This window comes from Podarcis filfolensis, assembly GCF_964270895.1.
Source record: "Podarcis filfolensis genome assembly, chromosome: 1".
NCBI lineage: Eukaryota > Metazoa > Chordata > Lepidosauria > Squamata > Lacertidae > Podarcis > Podarcis filfolensis.
Window position 1 is genome coordinate 74,126,991 of NC_139604.1, and position 23,574 is coordinate 74,150,564.

General features: G+C 40.8%; 1 protein-coding gene across 5 annotated transcripts in view; it reads left to right on the forward strand.

Annotated features, from left to right (window-relative positions):
* KIF18A (kinesin family member 18A) overlaps nt 1–19,641 on the forward strand; it is a 38,271-nt gene extending 18,630 nt beyond the window's left edge. For 4 of the 5 annotated variants that reach the window (XM_083598351.1, XM_083598352.1, XM_083598353.1 and 1 more), the window contains exons 12-17: nt 1,118–1,239; nt 2,683–2,921; nt 12,264–12,741; nt 14,250–14,354; nt 15,551–15,660; nt 18,417–19,641. In XM_083598351.1, the coding sequence (XP_083454477.1) occupies nt 1,118–1,239; nt 2,683–2,921; nt 12,264–12,741; nt 14,250–14,354; nt 15,551–15,660; nt 18,417–18,532 (1,170 nt within the window). In that variant the 3' untranslated portion in view covers nt 18,533–19,641. Of the gene's footprint in view, nt 1–1,117; nt 1,240–2,682; nt 2,922–12,263; nt 12,742–14,249; nt 14,355–15,550; nt 15,661–18,416 lie in introns of those variants that run through there. The other variant, XR_014544353.1, reaches the window with a different exon arrangement.
* Nucleotides 19,642–23,574: the final 3,933 nt, after the last annotated feature.

The following is a 23,574-nucleotide window of genomic DNA, read 5'->3' on the forward strand; positions in this document are numbered from 1 at the left end:
TGTGTCCTTCCTTGGTTACTTAAAAATAGTGCTTGCTAACTGTAACTGTAAGGCTTTCCCATTTTCAGATAGCTGCTTTGTAACGTGGTAGAAGACAGATGTTTTCTGTTGCAATTTTCTCTTTTAAATGTGCATGTTTTTTCACTGCTTTCAGGGAAAATAGATCAATTCCTCTCCCTCCCCCTTTTTAAAAAAGACTCAAACAAATTGCTGTACTTCCCTGAATAGTAGTGTATCTACAATAGACTATTGTAGTTTCTTGTTGTTCACGTAGCATAAGAGTAGATACTGTCTTCATATGAAAGAAAAGAAGAAAACCAGGAAGCGAACAAAGCACCTGCCTTCCATTTTTCAAACAAGCCTATAAACAAAGTTGACCTGGTGTCTGCTGCATTTTTCCCGCAACCTCTGCCGCTGAAATAATACCTTATCCATCTTAGCCACTGCTGAAAATGGAAGTTATTAGCATGTAAAAATGTGATAATAACTGGGAATTGCAAGGATGAGAGCCATGCTTGATGAATGCTAGTATGCCCCCACTGTCACTGAAGTTTAGTACCAGATATGGCACTTTTTAAAAGGACTTTACCTCAGTTGGGGGGGGGAGTTGGGGGGCGGAGTTCCTGCACCCTCCTCCTCCAGCCTGGCAGCTTTCAAAGCACCAGCATGCAGGCAGGGTTTGATACTTTGCTTCCCAAGCAGCCCCAGAATTAAGGGGCTTCAATAAGAGGTCTCCTAGGTCATTCCGGTTTGGTTTTAACTTGAAGTCCCTTGGTTGATTTGTATTGACGGCTATCAGCTCTGAGTGAGATTCAATGTATACAGGTATAACGTTAATTCAAGAAGCATTGTTAGCTATTGTTAACGCAAGGGGAAGTAGCATGATAGTACAAATCAGTGTATGGTAGGCAAAAATTGCACGAGATTTCCTTGGCGCAAGCCAACAGTTAGTTAATGGAATGGCTGTTGCTACAATTGTATGCCACCCTCTTGACTCTTGACCTGTTCGCCATCACTTGGCAAGAAGTAGGACTGTTGTTTTTCAAAGTAGTAGCATTCCTGTCATTACTGGGTTGGCTGCCTATGAGCTTGGCTTCAACATGGCTCCCTTTTCCAGGAGCTCAACCGAGATCTGCAGTACTTCCATTTGAAGTTGGAAGTGAAGGATTTGAGAACTCAGGCTGAATACATGAGGACTCTTGCCTCCCTCCAAGAACAGCAATATAAACAGACAGAAAAGTAAGTCGATGTTTGAAATGCCATATTTTGAACAGATTCCCTATTTAAAGCTTTTGACGTATGTGAAGGCTACAAATAGGCTAATTTTACACGAAAATTGTGGTACATTTGATTAAACTTTCGTTGGACTGCTTTTGAACAAGAGGTCTGAAAGTGACAGCGACAATGTTTCTTTTTCTGTCCTATTCCAAAAAGCTGAACAGATTGCTCTCTAGTTCTTTCAGAATATCTTAGTAGGAACACTTTGACCTTTTAAGCTCAGTGGTGGCCAATGTCTTTGGAAGGTGTGCAGCAAATCAAATCCAGAGCATGAGGGTGCCATTTTGGAATCCATTGTGGTCTGTAGGCAGACTGCTGTGACTTCATAGCTTTGCCTCTTGTCTTGCCTCTGGAACCAAGAATAAGGCATCCCTGCAGTGTGGAAGATGTAGGCAGGAGAATGTGCCTAGTTCCATTCTGTGGGTAGCTAACCTTTTTTTCTGGCCTGAAGGCCACATTCACTCTTGGCCAGTGATTCAGGGGCCCATACCAGTGGTGGGTATCTCGTGCACCACAGGTACCCAGCCCTTCTCTTCAGCTGATTATAAATGGGGGAATGGGGGGTTTCACCTCCGCCCCCTCACCAAACAATGACTTGGCCAAGGGCTTGGGACTGTCCTTGAAGACAACTCTGATACTTCAACAGGTCCAAAATACAGAAGCCAGATTACTGGCCCCCTTTGGAACGCCTATAACCCCTCTTTTAAAACAGCTGATCTTAATAGTGTTTCCCTTCCTGGGAATTTTCCCCTTAGAGAAGCCTATAGAATAGATACCGATGAATGAGTTCTTTGTAGGCAGCTGCTCAGTGGTGCCTAACAGTGAGATGATAAATTTCTAGTCTGACTACCTACCTGGTTTGAGGGACCTGGTTGATGACCTATACCAAGATCTCTCATTTGCTTTAAGGGTTAGCACCAACACTTTAAATTGTGCTTGGAAAACCAATTGGGAGCCAATTTAGGTCTTTCAGGACCGGTGTTACATGGTCTCGGCAGCCGCATTCTGAAACTGCAATTAATCCAGAATGCAGAAGGATCAACTCAAATATTTTAGGGTATAGGAATCCTGCTGAAAATGTAGGTTGGCACCTAAAGATTAATGACCATAAAATCAAATCTAGAATTGTGAAGGCACTCTGCAACATTTAACCCCAGAAAGAAACTCTACAAATATAAACACTAGTTTATTGGGAATATGGTCAGAGTGTTAAAATTCAAACAGGACTTGCTGACAATAGTCTTCTCTCACTGCACAACTGTTTAAAAGCTTGTGTATACTTTCTAAGTAGGATGTCTGCATATATATAATGTTCCTTAAATACAGTTTACATGAAAGCAGCATGCAGTGCTATCTCTGAGATGTTTGTTGCTTATTTACCGTGAAACTTTCATTTTTTAACAGAATACTAAGTGCTTTGCTTTCTGTTATAAGAAAGCAGTACGTAGCTTTGAAAACAGCAGGGTTAGCAAACAGTGCTGTTGAGGATGACTTCAAGGCTTTTGAGCAGCTGATTCACAGAGAGAAAGCCGTTGTCTGGGCTGACCAGATGACTGAAAAAGAACCAAAACAAAATGATTCACCAGTGATGTCTGCTATCATGGCCTTTCCACAACTTGTGAGTTACCAGAATACTCCTTGCCGTAAGTAGACAGTTGTCTCTTTTTCTGTTTTTAAGGTGTTGCACCTTCCCTAAGGAAAAAAAGGTCAAATGGTGGTGATGATGATCTTTTTATTGAAAGTTCAAAAAGTACCTAACTATATGTGCACCAGACATGGTGAACGCAAACAAAAAAGAGAAACAGATCCTGTGCAGAAGGGAAAACAAAGGGGGGAGGGGGGAACCCAAAACTGTATATTTTACAAGGTTGTTATTGTACTTCACCAGATCTTAACCTATTACAGTTTACGGTATTTGTAAGAATGGATTCCAAATATCATTGAATTTGTCCATGGCAAGTCTGTATTTATATGCAAGTCATTCATATGTTGCGAGTTTGTATAAGTCTTCAATCCAATCGTAGAAGGGTGCCGCATTTTTATTTTTCCAATTCATCAGTATCACATTGTCCTTTTGTAAGGTTCCATGTGCTGGTTATATAATTCAAGAGGATATTTTGCTCTGTAAATGTAAGGTTGTTCTATACAGTTCTGTTGATGGTTTCAGTTACCTTCTGCCAAAAATCTTTCAATATAGGACAATGGTTATTATGAAGATTATATATTTATTTATACCCCACCTTTTTCTCTGTTGAGACTCAAGACAGCTTACAGATAAAAGACCTGCCAATAATTATTACAAGTTCTGCTCGCCTGAATTCTGAATCCAGCCAAATGTGACTAAACCTAACTTCAGTGTAGCAGCTAAAGTGTAAGATAGCAAAAGAAGGCCCTTTCTTGGAAATGGTGTGCTTCAACCCCTCAGGAATATCTGCCTATATCACTCAACTCTTCCTAATGTAGCAGTTACAGCCTTGCGAAAATATCAGTTCTAGGGTGGGCATTGAAATGAGTCTGCATGTAGCTTTTCTCCAGATCACCGAAGAAAGTAGAAAATGTTGATATAAGCCTTGATCCAGATAATTATTTAAAGATACCCGTGTACAGTAAGACCTTTTCCTTCCTGTTTTGTAACCTTTCTGAATTCCTCCACAGTGCTTGTGATGTTTCATTTGGGAGGCGGGCTGTTTTGTTAAGATAAGGAAAGTACCCACTGTGTACACCTGACAAATAAGGGTGATTCGACAGATTAAAGCCGTTTGTTAGCTTTGTGTTACTTTTCCTAGTGCAGTGCAGTCATCTTTTGCCGGTATCCTTATCAGTAGATAGTCTGGGTGTTTGTACGATCAGGCCAATTTATGCCATGAACAGTATTATTGGTCATAAAATGAAGTGAGGCACCTTTAATCGGTTTAGCAAACGTTGTTTCCTGTCTGTGGCTTTCTGTTGGAAATGTGAGCGCTAATATTTGTACTGACTCCTCCTTAAAGCGGTAATTTTCTGCATTTACTGTACCTCTACAACTTCTGCATCCTGGGTGCTCCCTTCCCTAGAGACGTTTCAGAGCAAGCAGTGGTGCAGATAGGAATTGCGGGGAAAGTTGCAAGCTCGCTAGTGAAAATAATCTGATTTATGCGCAAACACAAGGGGGAGAATTGCTGTTGGTCTTCCCAAGCCTATGGTTTTAGAGAGTCCAAGGCAATCCTGGGTATTCCTTCTACAATTAGAAGATCAGTATTGGCAAACTTCGCTGAAAGACTTCCATTCCTGATCTTCCCTAGTCTGAATGCACCCTCAGCTTCCGTAGAAAATGATGAGGCCCAATAGATCTTGTCACTACACCATGTGAGCCTATGGTGTACTCTGGATCCTCCAACCTACAATACACGTGCTCTTCAACAGTTAGATTGATGTGGGAAATGTTCCTTCAAGGCAGAAAATTTGGAAACCAACCCTCCTAAACAAAATACTAATATTTTCAGAAACAAAATATGATATGGAGAGCTATGCTTAAGAACAAGACTTCATGAAACACTGGATATTTTATAAGTCTTCTAGAGCTCTTACCATCTAAACTTGGATAAACAAAATGGTACTTACAAGTTAGGATGGAACATTTGTATGTTTTGTTTAAAGATCCAACACACAAAAATCACCAGCAGCTGAAATTATTCCTTAGAAAAGTCATGGGGAGCAGGGAGTTCCCATGTTGTTAGGAAGCCCTGACTTATCTTTAGTTAGGAAATTTTTAAACGACAATTCATACAGATCCCATTGCACCATTTTTGGTTCATTGATTTTATTTATTTATTTATTTTGGTTCGCAATCTATTCAAGATGTTAGGCAGGAAATGGGGTTTTGCACAGAGGCTGAAAAAACATTGGCCACCTGTTACACAGTGGTCATTATTCCTTATTTAAAAATCCATATTTTACTTGCAGCATAATTGCATGGGCTTTACTTGTCAACATAACAGTAAAGCTGTTCCATTTTGGGGGCACCAGACTCTTTGTTTCCAATCCATTTTTGAATTAAGAGACATACATGTTCCCGTGGGAATATTTCAGAGGGTTTTCCAAAATTCTCTATATTTGGATAAATTGGTCATCATAATGTTTCATTTATGATGAAGTATGTAGGCAGTATAATTTTAATAAAATAATGGGCATCTCGGGAATTAAACAGGAAGGGTGTGTGTGAGCCCAGCTTGCTAGCATACGTAGTTTACTGTTTCGCTCTTAAATGTGGATTGATTACTAGGAAAGTGTAGTTTGGAAGTGCTTTTTCCCTAAATGTCTTCCTTTAGATGTTAAGTGTAGCAATGCCCATCAATGCCAGCTATGTTGTCTAGTACCAATAATGCCATCTGCTGTGAATTATCAGTGGATGATAACTTACGTCTCAGCATATTTATAATATTTACAGTGGTATCTCGGCTTAAGAACTTAATTCATTCTGGAGGTCTGTTCTTAACGTGAGGTACCACTTTAGCTAATGAGGCCTCCTGCTGCCACCGTGCCACTGCCGCGTGATTTCTGTTCTCATCCTGAAGCAAAGTTCTTAACCCGGGGTACTATTTCTGGGTTAGCGGAGTCTGTAACCTGAAGCGTCTGTAACCCGAGGTACCACTGTATTGGTGTTTTGCATCTGTTCAGCACGCTAGCAATGCATTAAAAAAGATAATGAATAGGCTTAGACATTTGTCCAGTCTAAACCAGTCCTTTGTTTCTGGTCACACCTCAAAATGTCTGGTTTGCATATGATGGAAACATAGTATAGTACAGTATTTTAACTTGGGGAAAGAGTAGGCAGGGCTTTATAAATGGACTGTGAGAAACACAAAGAAAAGTCGGCTGGTATCAGAAGTTAGAGCAAAGTTGATTCTCTGATATTCTAGTCAAGGTAGTTAAAGACAGGAGCAGAAAAAGAGCAAAGGCAGCGGTTGTGCTTTAAAGGAGTAGGGCATTGTGAGAACTAGCAATGTAAAGTTGGCACAGAAAGCAATCAAGGGACAAGGCAATCTTAATAGGCATTGACCACAGACAAAGAAGTCAGCAAGATTTCAGAAATTTTACATGAGAGTAAGCTGAGGGTGATGAGCTTTAGCAGTAAATCCCATTCATTTCCCTCCATATTTCTAACTGCTTTCTCACTGTATTGGTGAAGAGGGCTATAAAAGGTGAAGGAATCAGTTTAAGGGTTCTTCTGGTTAAAAAAAAATCTCCATATTTTGCAAAACTCAGTTCTTGGGATGTGTATGCCCAAAGTACAGTGCCCCTGTGTTTGCTATAGACAGACACACAGACGTGCTTTGGTGATAGGCTGCTTATAGCAAACTTTAATGACAAAGATCTCTGGGCAGTTTTCAGTTCCAGAACTTAACTTGGTAGCACACTTCCAAAAACTTGTAAGGTTGGTTAGAGATTTCTCTCTCCCGGTAGAGTAGGGTGGGGTTGCTGTTTGATTGAACCCATCACTCTTGGCTTTTCTACCTCGCTTGGCAACTTCAAAGCCTTGTTATTATATTCTTTCAGTAGCACTTGGATGAGAGTAAGAAATGAGACTTGGCAGCAGAATAACAACATCATCCTTTGCTCTTGAAACAACTTTAATTTCAAATAGACTGTTGCCTCAAAAAAAGAGTGAGGGGCTTACCTTTTAGCTGCAGTTTATAGCAGACTGCAAAATCATAGGCAGCTGTGATATTTTAACTCCTGCCATTGAAGTGCAACATAAATTATTATACCAGTCAAGTAAAAACACAAGCTCTAAGTTAAGAGTGGCATTCTTAAGGCTTGCGCAGTAGGATTTTGATTGATGGCGTGATCCGTGTTCTCTGTGTGTGTGAGATGTGAACGCGAGCTCCATTCACAGCCAGGCACTTGCCAGTATTTCTGGCTTTGTTTCAGATATCCCATTTCTTTAAGCGTAGCTGTGCATTAGTAGAGAGGGGGGTGGGGTCCATTTTTAAATGCAGGGGGAAGTGCCCATTACTTCCTCCAGTGACCAGAAGCAAAGCCAATTTATTACTGGGAAGAGCTAATTGCTGTGAATGTTCATGTTAGTCAAAACATTGTCTTGAGATGCAGGATTGCATCCTCATTCATTCTCTCACCTGTAAGCTTCAATACTTACTGGAGAGCTTCTTCCCATTCAAGCTGCCCTGTTACAACTGCCTTCCTTTCTCCATCTTAAGTAATAGCATCACACTAATGTTGCCATTCTTTTGGATGCAAGCTGGGGTTTTGGTAGCTCCCACACACCCACATTCCATTTATTGCTTCCAGAATATCTTTAAATTGCTTGGCATAATAACGCGTTGGGGTCACATGAATATTAAATAGCTAAAATTCATTCACTAGGCAACATTTGCAACTCGGAATTCCATGAGTCAGAAAGCTGTTGAAAGAATCAAAATTTATGATTAGTAGAGTAATTGGATCAATCACTGGAAGCCCAGAAATGTTTATTGAAGTGAATACATTAATATTTGATTTCACTTTAGCCGAACAACCGAGCAGACTTAATTTAGCACAGATTCCAGAAATACCTTCTCATGCATGTATTTAACATGAGTTCTGGAAGAATAAAAAAAAATCCCAACCCGTTATTTTGTCCCAAACCCAATTAGAACTTGTCCCATTCATCAATGTCTTTTTGACATGAACTCGACTTTTGTGGACTGTGACTCATGTTTGCTAAATACTTCCCTCACGCTTTTCACATTACTTGATACCATGCTAAGTCTTGTCTTTGTATACTCGCTTCTTGATAAATGAGTTCCTTTATCGGCAGAGATTTCTGGAGGCATGACATGGCATAGCCAAGGCTGTCCAAAAATTCTTAATTGAAAGGGAGAGAAATCATTCATTTGAATACCTTCATGTTCAACTCCCGTTTTTCATGTCGATTCTGAAGCGTGGCAAAAATATATTTTGGCAGGTGCAGCTCAAACCTGTGAAAGTTTACACAGAAGTAAGTTGCACTGCTTGCCATAGGGCTTACTTCTAGGTAACTGTGCAAAGGAACGCATCTTTAATATAAGGTGTATTTGCTTTCCCCATAACACACATGGTAATAAGTTGAGGGGGATGTGGTTGATTTTACATCCTAAATTAATTCTTAAGTATTGTATCCAATTTATCTTAATTTATGGGACTGGATAGATATATGCGGGCATGGCTGCAAGCATTTGCCTCCATTTTCAGCACACCATAGTTTGTTGAAAGTAGGGGAGGGGGTTTGCAGTAGTGAGCTTTAACTATGGTTTGTCCAAAGAAGCCAGGATCATCAACCTCTGATCATCTCCTCTTCACGACTTCACTGGAAGAGAAGGGTTTGAAGCACACCTAAGCTTGTCCTCATAGCAGTAAACCAGGGTTGGGCGGCCTGTGGCACTCCAAATGTTGCTGAACTACAAATCCCATTATCCGTGACCATTGCCCATGCTGGCCACTTTGAAGGGCAGGATAAACGAGGACAATCACTCTTTTAAATATACAGTACTTTGATTAAATAATAATAGCAAGTTGGTGTACAGTGTTATAATATCCATAATAAGATCCATTCATGTTCCATTCAAGGCCTGTCTGAACAGTACTGTTTTCAAAAGACCTCTAAAATATGGCTGGGGTGACTCTTGCCTGATCTTTACAGGCAAGGACTTCCAGGGGGCACATCAGGGGCAGGAAGATCTCAGTGACTGAGGTGGAGCATAAGGAATCAGGAGGTACTCTGGGCCCAAGTTGTTTGAAACAATTGTTTTGCTAAGGATTTCTTTCATTCTGGTGACATTATGGGGTTTCCTTTTTCCTAATGGCTCGCATTTGTGCTTCATGGAACCCCAGCAACCAGCTTTTTATTAATGAGCTTGCAGTGCAGTATGAAATATGGCTCATTGTGTTGAAGTTCAACAAATTATTAATGTTGGCAATACTTTTTGTGTTCTCTACCTATCTGGTTTACAGTTTAAATGCTTACATTTACGGGTAATTTAAAAGTGGTTTCAGTACTGGGAGAAGCTTCTAAAACTTGGCACTCTCACCAAAATGTTTCTCTCCCCCAAGACTTCGTTCCCAGTTTCTCTTAGGACATTTTGAAAAAACCCAGTGCCTTACAGTAAACAAAACTTTTTTTCTTCTTCTTTGGAAAGAGGAACGTCAGTGCTATAATGTATAAACACAGACCAACGGTCCGCCAACCACTACTTTTCCCCGAAACACATACTTTCAGATGCATAAGCTAGAGCAACGCCTCATAAATTAATATTTTAAAATGTTGCCTAAAATGTTTAATGGATAGCTGTTTGAAAGATTATAATTGGATTCTCTGGGCAGAGCATATTGTTGATATTCAGCAAAGTGGCTATTCAAAATGTTATGATTGGAGCCCTGCATCACTATTCATATAATCGGGTTTCTCGGCCATAGGATTTTGGAAGATAAATATTTTGAGCACACAGAGTTTGTTTATTGTCTAGAAATGCAATGTGGAATACTTCAGACTAAAATTGATGAACCAGGAAGTACTGGAATTGTATCTAGCCAAACACCAATCTGAATTTTTAACCAGAGGGCAGGGGGGAGAGAGAATACCTCTGAGCCATTGAGTTTGAAGCAAGTGTATAGGTAGGATTCTCTTGTTATTTTTCCTGTGAGGGTCGGACCAAGAACAGAGACTGAACAGTTAACTACTACATATTCACAGGAATGGTCTCACTTAGTCCAACTGCTATGCAGAGCATGTCAACCCTTCACCATCATAAGTATAATACATAGCTATACTTTGTATAGTTCTACATCATATACTTTGTATGTTCTACATCAAAACCTAGGATGTTCTGATACACTTTTTCCTGACCTTCTGTGTACTATTTTTCAGCTTAAAGATCTGCTACTTGTAAGCCAACCATAAATATTTCCTTCTAGACACCTTTAGCTTGTGGTTAGAATCATGGCTATGTCTAGTTGCACCTTGTTTGGGTGAATGATCTAAAATGGTGGTGCAATGCTTTCTAAATTGCTGAAGATCTCCCCTCCACCACCCCAGTAGTTCATCTTTCATTGGTTTTGGACTTAACATGTCAGTTAGGGTGACATGCCTTTTTTGAAGTGGCTTGATGACATGTGATTTCCGAATTTATTCTATCAAAATTAAGCAGTGGTAGATTTTGAATAAATGTCTTACGAAGGCTAAGCTCATTGTCTGGCAGAGGTGGAAATAAATGCAAAGTGTTTGTTTTATGCAGATAAGCAAGCTAGATGCACTACTACATTCTAAAGGCATTACTAAACCTCTGTGTTTTGGTTTCTAACTATTTCAGCAGGCAGAACAGAGGGGGGAAAGCAAGTCACATGCTGTAATAAAATTTCTTACACCCCTTTCATAGTTTTTCCTCCATCTGCCTAGTCTGTGTGTGGAAGGGAAAGCAGGTTTAAAATATTGCATACAGAAGGAAGTAGCAAAGTACAAATTAAATACAGTACTAGTGAATAATAATAAAACAATTGTGTAACAGTAGAGAGGTAAGGGCTTCAGTTGGAGATCCCAACTTGCCAGATGTTTGTTATTTATGCAAACATCCATGTAGGGAGTCCATCTGTCTAATAATTTTCCACCCTTCCTCTGCTTATGTAAAGTCGCTTTCTCATAAGTGGCTAGTTGGCTCATGTCTTCCATCCCTTGTACTATACGGGAAGAAGATCTCTCCTTCCAATATTGAAGTGTCAACTGTTTGGCCACCATGAGTACCTTCATTAGCCAGTTATGTTTTCTGTCTCTCTGGTTCCAAAGGACTAGTAAATACTACAGCAAAACACTAACATCTTTACATCTCAGGAATCTGTTTAAGACCATATTTATGGTTACCTCTGACCAAAATGTCATTACTTTGGGGCAGGATCATATCATATGGCACAATGTTATTGGAGGGGGGAGCACAATGCCAGCACTGTTCTGTGTTTTACATATATTTTTTTGGAAAATGCATTGTGGGTTCCAACGCACTCTAAGGATGTTTTTTCATGTTGTATCAGACATAGCCTGATATCCATGGAGACCAATCTGACAGAAACGAGTATTGCTTTCCATTGCCTATTGTGTATGAGCTGCAAGAAATTAAGACCACCACTGCTATAATCCGCTTTCCATTTTCCGTGGTCTCTTATGCTTCCTTCTTAAGTTCTCCTACTTGTTCCTCACTGCCCTTGCCTCCTTCACTGTGTGATACTTTCTGTCAATCAGCCATTATTACAATGGTTCTGTACTGGCTCAGCTGCTTTTAATTATGGCGTATAAGCTGCTATCCTCAGCAACTGTACAGTTATGTGCTGATAAATTATTATATTAGTTCCCTGTTTCCTTCTCTCCCACACTGCTGCTGGTGCACTTATAGGTATTTGTATATAATTTTTGTATACATGTAGGAAATTATATTATAGTAAGTCCTGTAATGTAATATGACAACATTTACCAGTCTAATATAAGAATGTTAACAAATAAATAAAATGCAAATTTCAAAAAAAATAATGAAAGCTTGGAGAGGGCTTAAAATGATCCAGACTAAGGTACAGTGGTAGCTCGGGTTAAGAACTTCATTCGTTCTGGAGGTCCATTCTTAACCTGAGGTACCACTTTAGCTAATGGGGCTTCCTGCTGCCGCTGCGCAATTTTTGTTCTCATCCTGAAGCAAAGTTCTTAACCCGAGGTAATATTTCTGGGTTAGCGGAGTCTGTAACCTGAAGTGTCTAACCCAAGGTACCACTGTACTTGAATCCAAAGGGAGATCAGGGTGACTTAAGGTAATACAATTACATTAAAACATTAAAAAAAAGTTAAGTCACTACTAACTTGTCCCATTGTTTTCAGGGAAACCTAGGCTCAGCTACCTTGGTCTAGATCCAGCTCTACAGAACTGTTCTTACTCTTCTCTGCAAAGCCTAGAACACACACCTAAGTGATTCTTCTTGCCTGTGTTTCAACTTAGGTATGCCATCAGAGAAAGTTAAGACCCATGTGGAACTTGAGGCAGAATACGGAGTACCTCCTAATAAAAGAATAAGGCGGAAATTGATGGAGTCTCCCATGGCAGCACAAAGTCCTCAGCAATCCAGTCGGCCAAGCCCTAATCACCTGGTGGATTCCATCAGCAAAGAATTCCACCCCATTCTGTATACACCCAAGGGCTGCCAGAAGCCTGTGGAGAACCTGTGTACTGAGACTGTGGTAAAGCAAGTGTTAAATGCAGCAGCAGGCCTTCAAGAAATGAACAGTCGCACTGCACAGGCTCAGGAGCCATTAAAGCAGGAGAGCCATGGGGATAACATATGCATCGTGACTCCAGAGCGCCTCATGAACTCAACAGTTACTCTATATGAAAGCAACATGGGCAGTACAGACTACCCTCCCGATGAATCTGAAAGCAAATTGCAGGTGACCGACAGCAGCAACAATAGTTTACAAAGGTATTTTCTGTGTAAGAGGAGGTGTAATACCCTCTTTCCTTCCTCGCCACTTTAATCCTGATATTGGTTTATCTGCTTTCTTTCCTTTTTGCACAATTAGTGTGACCTCAGTTGTTTCACATTCTAATGTCAGATAACTGTGGCATTTAAAGCCTCTGAAAGACGTGCCTGAATTGTTAAACTATGTATGGCCTTGTCCAAAAGATCGTGTTGCTATTTCCTCCTGCTGATCCCTTTTTCCTTTCTTTCATGGACTGCAGTCCATGAACACAAAGTCTGGCGAAACACGACAATAAGGCAAGTGAAGAAGCAAGGGTAGAATACTGAGCAGTTTTCACAATGGAGTGAAGGAAGCATTAGGTTCCTCCAGTGATCTATTTTGGGATCTGTGCTACTGGAGTCAGGGATTGTAGGCAGACCTACAGGTAACACCAAATTATTCAGGTTGGTGAAAGTCGAAGCAGGCTGTGAATTGCTCCAAAAGCATCTCTTCAAAGTGGGCGGGCAACAAAATGGCAAGTGAGGCTCAATTTCAAAATCACATTGGGGCAAAAAATCATGGCAACGTATTCATTGATGTGGTCTCTCTGAACTGGTAAGTACTCAGGAAAGAGATCTTGGGGTTGTTCTAAGCTCTGAAAATGTTGGCTTGTTTATGGTGGTGAGAATGGGAAATGTTGTGCTGAGGATTGAAATACATCTGCCTGTATTAGGATGACTTTAAATAAATCAAAGGTACAACTGGCAGCCTCTTTTTGAAAATGACATTGAAGAGCTGTAAAAAGTGCAGACCAATGCACAAGATGAAATTCACTTTTGTAAGATGCAGTGGTCACCACTGGCACTGATGGCTTTGAAAGGGGATGAGATAAACCCATGACAGATGTGTCTCATCAGTTGCAAAAAAAGAAACCATGATGACAAAATGGAGCCTGTAGGTTCAGCAGCAGTAGGCCTCTGAATCTTCATTTCTTGTAGGCAAGGATGTCAACAGAAGAGTTCTGTTGCCTTCAAGTGCTGCTTGCGCGCTTCCTGGAAGCACCTGGCTGGCGAATCAGGTTACTGTCCTAGAGTGGACCCTGGGTGGATCCCACAGAGTTTCTGGGCACTGCTGTAAGAAAATGTTCAGCATTAGCAAGGTCATAGGGTTCAAGAAGTTGGTAGTGGGGCACCTCTTGCAGCATCGGCCTTTGCAGGTACCCAGCAGTGTCAACTGCTGATTCCTGTGCAAATTTCTCATCCTGGCCCAATTCTAGGTGAAACCAGGGTATTTCCATTGAAGGTATTGCAGAACAGATCCTCCAGTGAAAACACATTAAAGTGTCAGTATTGGCAATTTCTGGATTTTTAAAAGCTGTGCAAATAAAATATCCTTCCATTGCATATTTTGTTTTAATACCGACACTTATTGGAATGCAAGATTATTTTTAGAATTTGTGGCTTTTGTTTTAAAGAAATACTCTGGGTTTTTCACAACTACTTCACCCCCCCAATTGCTGTTATTTCAGACTTGCTGTCGCGCCATCATTAAATAGGCAGCCAGACCCCATACATAATAAGCCATCTTATATGGCAATGACATCTGCTGCTGAGAGGAAAAGGAAGTTATTAAGGTAAGTCATGCTTCAGGTTCAGTGCTGCTTTCCCCATCTGTGAAATGGGTTGCTGGTGTGTCAGTGCTGTGGTTTAGTAGGAGGCAGGAACATTACCCCAATCCAGTAGTCCTCATGACTTGATCTTCTGTTGGACACCCCACCCCATATATCCCAATAAAGTGAGATGAACGCCGCAACCCCAGAGTCAGTCACAACTGGACCTAATGGTCAGGGGTCCCTTAACCTTTACCTTACAGGACCTGAATACGTCCAAATTACAAAAAATGTCAAATCCTCATCGGAATGAGATGCTTCAATAAAATGTTACACTAAAGGAGCATCTATTACATTGTTCCTGATCCTAGATCGGTGTTCTGATAGTCTTACTTTGATAGGTCTAAGAGTATGACCTACATACAACAATCCACAGGGATATCTAATCACGTAAATTACACGTGGAGTAGCACATGTGGCAAATGCCTGTAAAATGAACTTAAAGCCTGCTTGGTTGTTAAACTCTTTTGCCTGCAGAGCATATTTGCAGGAGGTACAATGCCCACATTTTAAAAAACCACGTGGTCGAAGGGGTCACAAAGAGTCGGACATGACTAAACAACAACAACAATCTTAACAGCAGTTATAAGGTTAAGCATCATTTCTTGATCCTTTCTCCTCTCCTAAACATTTAATGAATCAGGAGAATAGACTCCCAGGAGTAAACTCCTGATCAGTTTTTGACTACCCTTTAATTGCCAGGTTCCTACGCTGAATTTTCAATGCTCCTGTGCAGAACTTCCTGAATGGAACATTTCCTGTTTTCTTTGAGCCTACCTGCGAACTATTGACCTTCCTATATGGGAGCTTTAAAGCAAAGCACAACCATTATTACAACTCAGGTTTTACAACCAGAAACCCAGCACAGAATAGCTGGAAGTCCTATTCCATCACACTGGGAAACAAATGCACAGACACAAACCAGAAATATAATTTGAATCATACTTGTTCAGCTTTTCTTAGGACCAGGAGAAGAAATAGCCACAATCCATACAAGTATATCTGTGGTGGATCTTTCTTGTAGCAAATTAGTCACACACGTGGTCCTCGATACTTTGAATAATATACTTTTAGATGTTGTGTTCCAAAAACCGAAAACTAAGCATGCCAGCTTAAGATCACTGTGCTAAAAGCAAACTTGTTACAACTTTTTCTTACAGTTCAGTATCGAACAGCGACATTACAAATCAGTGTGGTCATACAACTGCAAAGCGTATTAAACAAGACAGCATGTTAAGTTATAAAGCTCTAAGAGTCCCTAAATCAACAGGTAAGTATCAAATTACAATTTTCAGTGATTATATCAAAACTTGAGCAGTAGGTGGCTATGGAGGAGCGCCAAGATTGTGGGCCGATATTTACCATTTTTCTTAGTCTTTTGCTGTGGTAATTTAGATGTACAGTTGGGTCGATATACTTTAGCTACTCAGTTAAATTGAGTGAAAAAGTTACTCCTTAAGAAACTCTTAGTCGGTTCCATGTTTTAATACAGTGGACCCTTGGGTTACATTACCTTCAGGTAACGTAACTTTTGGGTTGCAAACACAGCAAACCCGGAAGTGTGTACTTCCGGGTTTCACTGTGCGCAGAAGCGGTGCCTCTAGATGCAGACTTTTCGGGGTATGTACGGACCCCCAGAACCAATTAAGTTCGTACCTGGAGGGTCAACTGTATAGGGAAAGAGGAGCCAAATAGCCCAAAGGGGATTGACAGTATTCTCAGAATTACATAATCTCCCTTACTTCAGGACTGTATGTACATCTTCCCACTTTTACCTACCCCTACCTGTGACACTAAACTGCCTGGATGTTTTCTAGCAGTTTATCCATCTGTTTGGAAGGGCATAAACCCTGGAGCTGTTTGTTGTCTTCCTCACCGTGCAGTGGCTTGTGAGCAGTTCCCATCATAGCTGTGGCAAAAGGTGGAGCTGCTGAATTCTTCGCCGCACCCTTCCACAATTTTTCAGTGTCTCATGAGATCCTTCTGGCAGGTTCTTTCCTAGCTTCTGCCACCTCTTTTCTGTGATGTCTCCACTTCCTTGGTGCTAACCATCATAGCCATGCCCCATATATTTTTGAATCCAGAGCAGTGATAGGCAGGAGCAGAGGGGCAGTGCCATGCTGCCACTCTCTGACAGTGGTGGCACTGTAGCTTACCGGCACGGGGCAGGGCAGTGGTGAGGTCAAGAGTGGGTAGACGCACCTTCCTCTTTAGCAATCACTCGTAGCCAAGTAAGATTGTCCGCAAGTGACTGTGGAGGCCAATTCTGGATCCACACGTCCTTCCACAGTGGGGACATTGGTTTCTGGGTGGGAGTTGATCATGATGTGGATTTGCCAAGTGTGCCTTCCTCTTAGCACGTTTCTCCCTTGTGTCCTGAGTTTGAGTATCTTCAAAGCCCACGACACCTTTAGTAAAGGCTGTTTTCCAACTGGAGCGCTCGCAGGCCAGTGTTTCCCAATTGCTGGTGTTTATACTACATTTTTAGAAATTTGCCTTTAAACTTCTTTTGTTGACCACCAGCATCACGCTTTCCATTTTTAAGTTCGGACTAGAGTAGTTGCTTTGGAAGACGATAAGCAGGCATCTACACAACATGTCCAACAAGTTGATGTTGGAGAATAATTGCTTCGGTGCACGGCCCCAGCCACTCCTGCCGGCAGTGAGAGTGACTTCTTCGGACACCTTTTTGTGTGGTGGGGAATGCAGAGGCAGGACATTTTCCTGGATAGCATGCTTATGGCAGGGAAGCCAGTTTTAAATTAGCCAAGGATATCATGAGTTTTGCTGATGTGGGGCTATGCATGCCACTGCCCAGGCTCCCCTTGCCAAAGAACAGGTTGCCTTTGCCTCCATCATGGTTCCAGTTGCATCTGTGCATTTACAACGAAAGCTTGATTTGGACAATATCAGCTCTCTGGCTCACATACTCTAGAGGTCCCGAAACAATTGCCTTTTTGCTACCTCTTGTCCTTTTAACCACCCTTCCTCCAGGCAAAATTAATGTTCTCTTTCTGTTATGCAGCTTGTGAAGTGCTGCACGTAGCGTTCCCCGGAGCTAATAGAAGCCGAATACAGTGTTATCAGTACTTTGCACAATGCTATCTTCGTGTTAATTATTTGTACCAAATGTTAGGTAATAAAGGATACCAGCATCAATTACTGTAATTGTATTGTTAAAGAATCATGCAATTGAATTGCTAATTTAGAAGCTGGGAGCGCATTAAACATGCTTAGAATCTTTAAAAAAAAAAAAAAAAAAAAGCCTATCAATATTCCAAGGCACATGCTTGGGCTTGTTCTGTGCGCAGGGGTGGGGAACCTCTTTCAGCCTGGGAGCACAGATCCAGAACTGGCCCACTTGCCAGGGGCCGTTTTTGAAAAGTGGGCAGGATCTCCCACTTGACTGTCATGTGACACCAGGTGATTAAAATGTCAGGCTTCAAAGGGAACAGGCAAAGTAGCACAGTGCCAGGATCAGGAATCAGCCTCTTCTGTCGCCTTTTACTGTTGAGCAAACGCTTCTCTTTGAACCTTAGTACTATGGTGCTTGATGCTGATGTCAGATATAAGAAATCCCTTATCCGAACTTAGTGCTTCAGTCTGAGAAAGGTGTGACCCAAACTATTCATTAGGTGGAGCTGAGCCTCATATTAGTTCTGTGTGGTAAGTTTTGAAAACTTTCTGAGCCACAGGATACTACAAGTTATTGCTTGGCCATTCACGGCTCTCTGAGTGGCTTATGGAGTAAAACAATAAACACTATGTTAGCAGCATTTTTCAGACACTTATCAGATGCAGCCAGCATTTATAGCAATATTAAAAAATGAGAAGTTAACAGTTCAAGCATATAGTTAATGTCATTTAAATAATAATAATAATAACAATAACAACGATGATGATATAGTAATAGTAGTCCTACGTCTGCCCTGTTCTGTTAACCTTAACATTTAGGGAAATAATAAACATAATCAAAGCAGTAGTATCTGTGTCTCTCTTTAACATGGCTAATTTTTTGTTCCATAGAAACTAGAACAAGAAGCTGGAAGCAAAATGAAGTGCTAAGAAAACGTGTCAGAAACAACGGCAAGGAAAATGCAACCTTAGACATGAAATTCAAGACATCCAAAAAAGCATTTTAAATTACCTACGTTGAAATAAATCCTTGCTTTATACAGATTTTAATTTATTAGCAAGACAGGAAACTTTCCATCTGCTCTCTGCACTGTTTCTCACTTACCTGTGGTAGTAGTTATTCATTATACTTTACAAACATGTATTTTTCGAACGCTCGCATCTGTGCTTTGGTGCATCCTTCACTCGCTCTGAACATGTAATTGGAAGCTGCATTGTACTTCACAAATGGCTGCTTTTGACATCTCTGCCCTTCACCATATTTCAGTGAAATAATCTCTTGCAGTGAGAATACAGTCAGAAAGATGGGTGGGGCTCCTCTATAGTGTGTTTAGCTGGTACATAGTTGGTACTTAGTTGGTACATGAAGCATCATAAAGTTTAAGAAGGAAATGTTACAAAATTCCCCTCCTTCTAATGCAGCTCTTCATAAATGACAGGTAGCATTGAGCTCTCATCCCTGCATGCTTGCCCAATGCAGGGTGCAAACACCTTACATACTGTGGACCTTTGAAGAAACAGCTCTACTGTATTCCAGCGAGGAAGGTGCAAAACAGATCTTAAGCGATGCGCCTTAATGTCTTTTGCCTCGCATTGCTGGCTAAATTACAGTGCATGCATCATAATGCTTGCTTGTGCCTGGTATGGAGGCAGTGGACTCAGGAATATCGTATGTCCTTCCCTGTGCTGAATTTGGAGTAGGAGTGGAATGTATCCATGGATTTCATGACTCATTGGGACTCGTAGGGAGTGAATGTAAGAACTTTAGTTTTTAAAAATGTACCTAATAAGCCAATATACCTATGGTTCTCCAAGTCCTGTTGGGCTCCAACTCCCATCAGCCCCAGCCAGCATAGTCAGTGGCCTAGGGATGATGGAAGCTGTAGTTTAGCAGCTTCTGGAGTAACAAAGGTTTCCCACCATTGGCTTTTTAGGTGCTCTTTTAGTGAAATTCCTGCACATGGCAACATTTCCTTTTTCAAACTGGTGTTTGAAACTAAACCTTCTAACAACTTGAATGTAAAAATGTCCTTGTATTTTTAGTCTGTATCTGTGTGTCTTAGATTAACTCTTGTGTTGCTTGTGAATTAAATTTTTTTTTTTTGTAAAACCAAAATCTTTGTCACACACCTGTTCCTCCTTCGAAACTCTCTGGCTCTTACAATTAGTTTGCTTTACTCGTAGGTTGATATGACATACGTGGCATACTGCTCCTGAGGATTTAAAAGTCCTTGATTTTAATGGAAGCATGTTAATGCCCAGCTCAGCAGAAAGGATCCAGAAACTTTCCAGAATCTGTCCCCTTTCCTCCATCATCTATTTCTGTATTTTCTTGTGGTGGCAAAGGTAACGTTGCCCTCCAGTCAAGAACTCCTTGAACAACAACAACAACAAAATTTATACAGAACCACTCCTAAAATTCGACTGAGGTCTGAGTACTGCACAGAACTTTCAACTATGCTGAAGTCTGCCTCTTTTCCCAAAGTTCTAACATGGTTAATACATTTCCACTCCTTTAAATAAAAACTAACAGTAAAGAAAAATTAAGACAGACTAGATCAGGAGTAGGGAAATCGGCCCTCCAGTTGTTGTTGGGCTATATCTCCCCTCAGCCCGTGTCACCTTGGCCCTGCAAAAACCACAGGTTCCCCATCACTGCTGTAAATTTACATAAGATTAAGACAGACTGGTTATTTTAAAGGGCCTGATATCAAAAAGAGAAGAGTGCTGGGCAAGGCAGCTACAGAGCGTGTTCAGGGTACCACCAGAAGGCCATTGCTTCCAACTGCACCTCAGATACATGGAGCTTGAGGGACAGAATGACCTTTGATGATTATCCTAATTAACAAGGAGGCTGATATGGACTCGGGCAGCCCTTCAGATACATTAGTTCTAGGCCATGCAGGACTTTCGAGGAAAACACCGCCACTTTGATTTGAGCCTGGTGACAGGCAGGAGACAGCACAGCTTTTAAAACACTGGTGAGATGTGATGGCAACACCTAGTCCCTGTTGGCAGCCTTGTGGCAGTATTCAGACAGCCTGAAAGGACAGCCCCACATATCTGCATTGCAGTAATCTGGTTCCAAAATGGGTATGGAGCCTTTGTGGATCCAAGAGGCTCACTGCTAGATGGTTGCCTTCCATGAGAAGATGACAAAAATAAGAACGGGACTAAATTGCTTATCCCAACACTTCCCTCCTTGTGTGTTCACTCTGTTTCATAATGCCTGAAGATGGCTTTAGAAAACTAAATATGTTTCTTAAGAGTCATGAGCAAAAGCTGGGGAATTGCTTGCAGATCTAAGTGGAATGGTTTTTGCTAAAGTAAAGGGCTCATCTTGGTACTCAAATGTTTTGCATTTTTCATGGGTTAAACAAATATGTGATACTCCTGGTATGTGAGTGGTAGGACAAATCTGTTCCCACTTTTTCTGAGTGGAAGATATGATGGGGGCCTCGCCGTGTATGAATATGGCGCTTGGAGAGCACAAGATGGATGCACAAACTGTTAAAGAATCTGCATATTATTTCATTTCAAAGAATTGCTCAATAATGAAAACAATTCTGCACACAGTTGTAGCATGCACTACTCAGGAAACAAAGTGGACTGACATCTTGCTTCAGCCTTTACACTGACATCAAGGAGAGTGCCACCATTTTCCCACTTATTTATATCTCAGTAGGTAATGATACCTTATTAACAAACGAAGAAGTTAAATGGGCATATCCGTGCACCCATGGAGATTCCCAATTACACTGTAACTGTCCTAATGAAGATCCAAGCAGCACAGAGCTAAGTGGCTTGACACTTATGTCAGCTAGGCTGCAGTTTCTGACTCCTCAAAGCAAAGCTCACCAGAAAACATGATGTCAATTTAGACTTATAAATAAAATCTCATCTCTTAAACACTGCACTAGTTTAAGCATTTTTCAGGGCAAAATGCTTAGTCCAATATGGTAGGAGATTCCCAAATCAAACCATGCACCTGATTGCTGTAAAATTAGCTGCTTAAAGTACATCTGTGAGAATGATGGTATACATGCAAAACGAAGTCACTCTCACTAGTGGAAAACATCTCTATATACAAAAGAGATTATTCAGTTCTTGTGGCATCCTACCCAATATGCATGAGAATGAATAAGTTCAGCCTTGAAAGCTAATGTGCAAAAGGGGGCACAATACTAGTTGGAAAGGTGTTTGCATAATTATTTGACAGGATGATACATTTTGATTGCATACAAAAATGGGGACACTTAAGTGGCTTCCATCTACATCTCAGCCCCTATGCGCTCTCGTCATTGTACATGATGAGCATGCCACATGGACATGGAGGCAGGATGACTCAGTTTCGGCAATGTAGCGCAAATCTTATGCAAGCATTTCCCCCCCATCAACAATAACAACTTTATTTTTGCCACAAGGTCATTAGAGACAACTTATTCCTTTGTGACTAACTTCATTCAGAGAGCTTCAATGAAATATTGTAAAGGGAAGTAACATTGCGAAGGTGGAGTAGGAGGGTTAGAATTCAAAGCAAATGTTGCAAGAATGCCATTGACAAAAAAACCAAGATGCTTTTGTGGAAAGGGAGTAGCAGGTGCTTTAGAAAACTTCATTGAAAAATATCCTTGAAAACGGAATATGAACAAGATTTCTCAGAAGTGACAATAATTTCATTTTTTTAATATAAATATTGAGTTTTGTTTAATAACATTAATCCGGAAGCTCTGTTCCCTCCCCTCACCCCCTGCAAAGACAAACCACAGGAAAACTAGACTGTACAACCTGAATAAACTATACAGATTTGTATATATTGATTGCGGGGGTTTTTATTGGTGATTCTGAAGGGCAAGCAGCTGTGTGTGATCCTGGCCAGTTTCTCAGATTTCAGCAGTCATTGCCTCAATATTTTCAGGTCTTTCTTTGCAGCCATAAAGGTTGGAGCCTTGCTTTTAAAAATGAAATGAAAGTTCAGCTTCTCTGAGGATTTTCTGCAGCTGGTTCCATGCTAGCACAGAATTGTTTCAGAATCACAGAATGTCCACAGCCCTGCTCATAACCAAGAGAAGGCATTTGTGACCAATTAGTTAAATGGAATTTATTAAGCATTTTAAGTTCTGGAGGATCTCTTAGATACAGAGCAAGCATTATTGAAGGAAACATGACAAACTTTGATGTATTTAAGAGACGTGCTTCCTAAGCCCCCTTACAGCCGGCCACCATAAGTAACCCGGGAAAGTATGATCTATTAAGACTGTTCTCAATAACTGCTGCAATAAACAAAAATGGACTCTTATTTAATGTTTGACATCTGTATTTGAAGCTGCACACTTTCAATGGCAAGATTTAAAAGCTTTTACAAAGTGTAAACACATTTTTGCTGTTGATATATTTCACAGAACTTTACAAGGCAGCCCGCTTTACAACACGTTCCAAGAACTAGCTGATACAGAAATGTTAAAAATGTAATGAATTATTTACTTTAATGCCAATGTCCTTTTTCTTCCTCTTCACAAAGAGAGAAAGTAGCATTTGGAGGAGATTTACATTTGTGCATGTTAACAGGTCATCTCTGAGTTCATTAGGCAACTGCATAGCGGAAACAAAGAATACACACTTTTGGCTGTGTGCGCAAGGATGGCTGTGAGGTGTGCAATGCAACTTGGCACTGAATTATGAAGAAACGTGTTTTTAAATTAATAAATAGTACTTTTCAGACCTCGGAATATCAGGAAAAGGTTTGATCAGTGCAAAAGGCTTGTTTACCAAGAAAGGCCATGGTTCATGGATGTAAAAGGAAATTTGGAAGCAGCAACCATTTTGGGGGGAATTTTTCCACCGGGAATGAAGGGTGCTGAGTTCTTTGCATGAGGTATGCTACCTGGAAGCGTCATGATTGTACTGAGCACAGTGGTCAGTGCACAAAAGCATATTAGGACAATAACTTTATCAGGTCACCCAAAATGTTATCTCGACACTTTATCAGGACATATGGTAAAGAAAATAAACAGCGGGATGGAGAGAGAAATTGGCTGGTGTTAAAGAA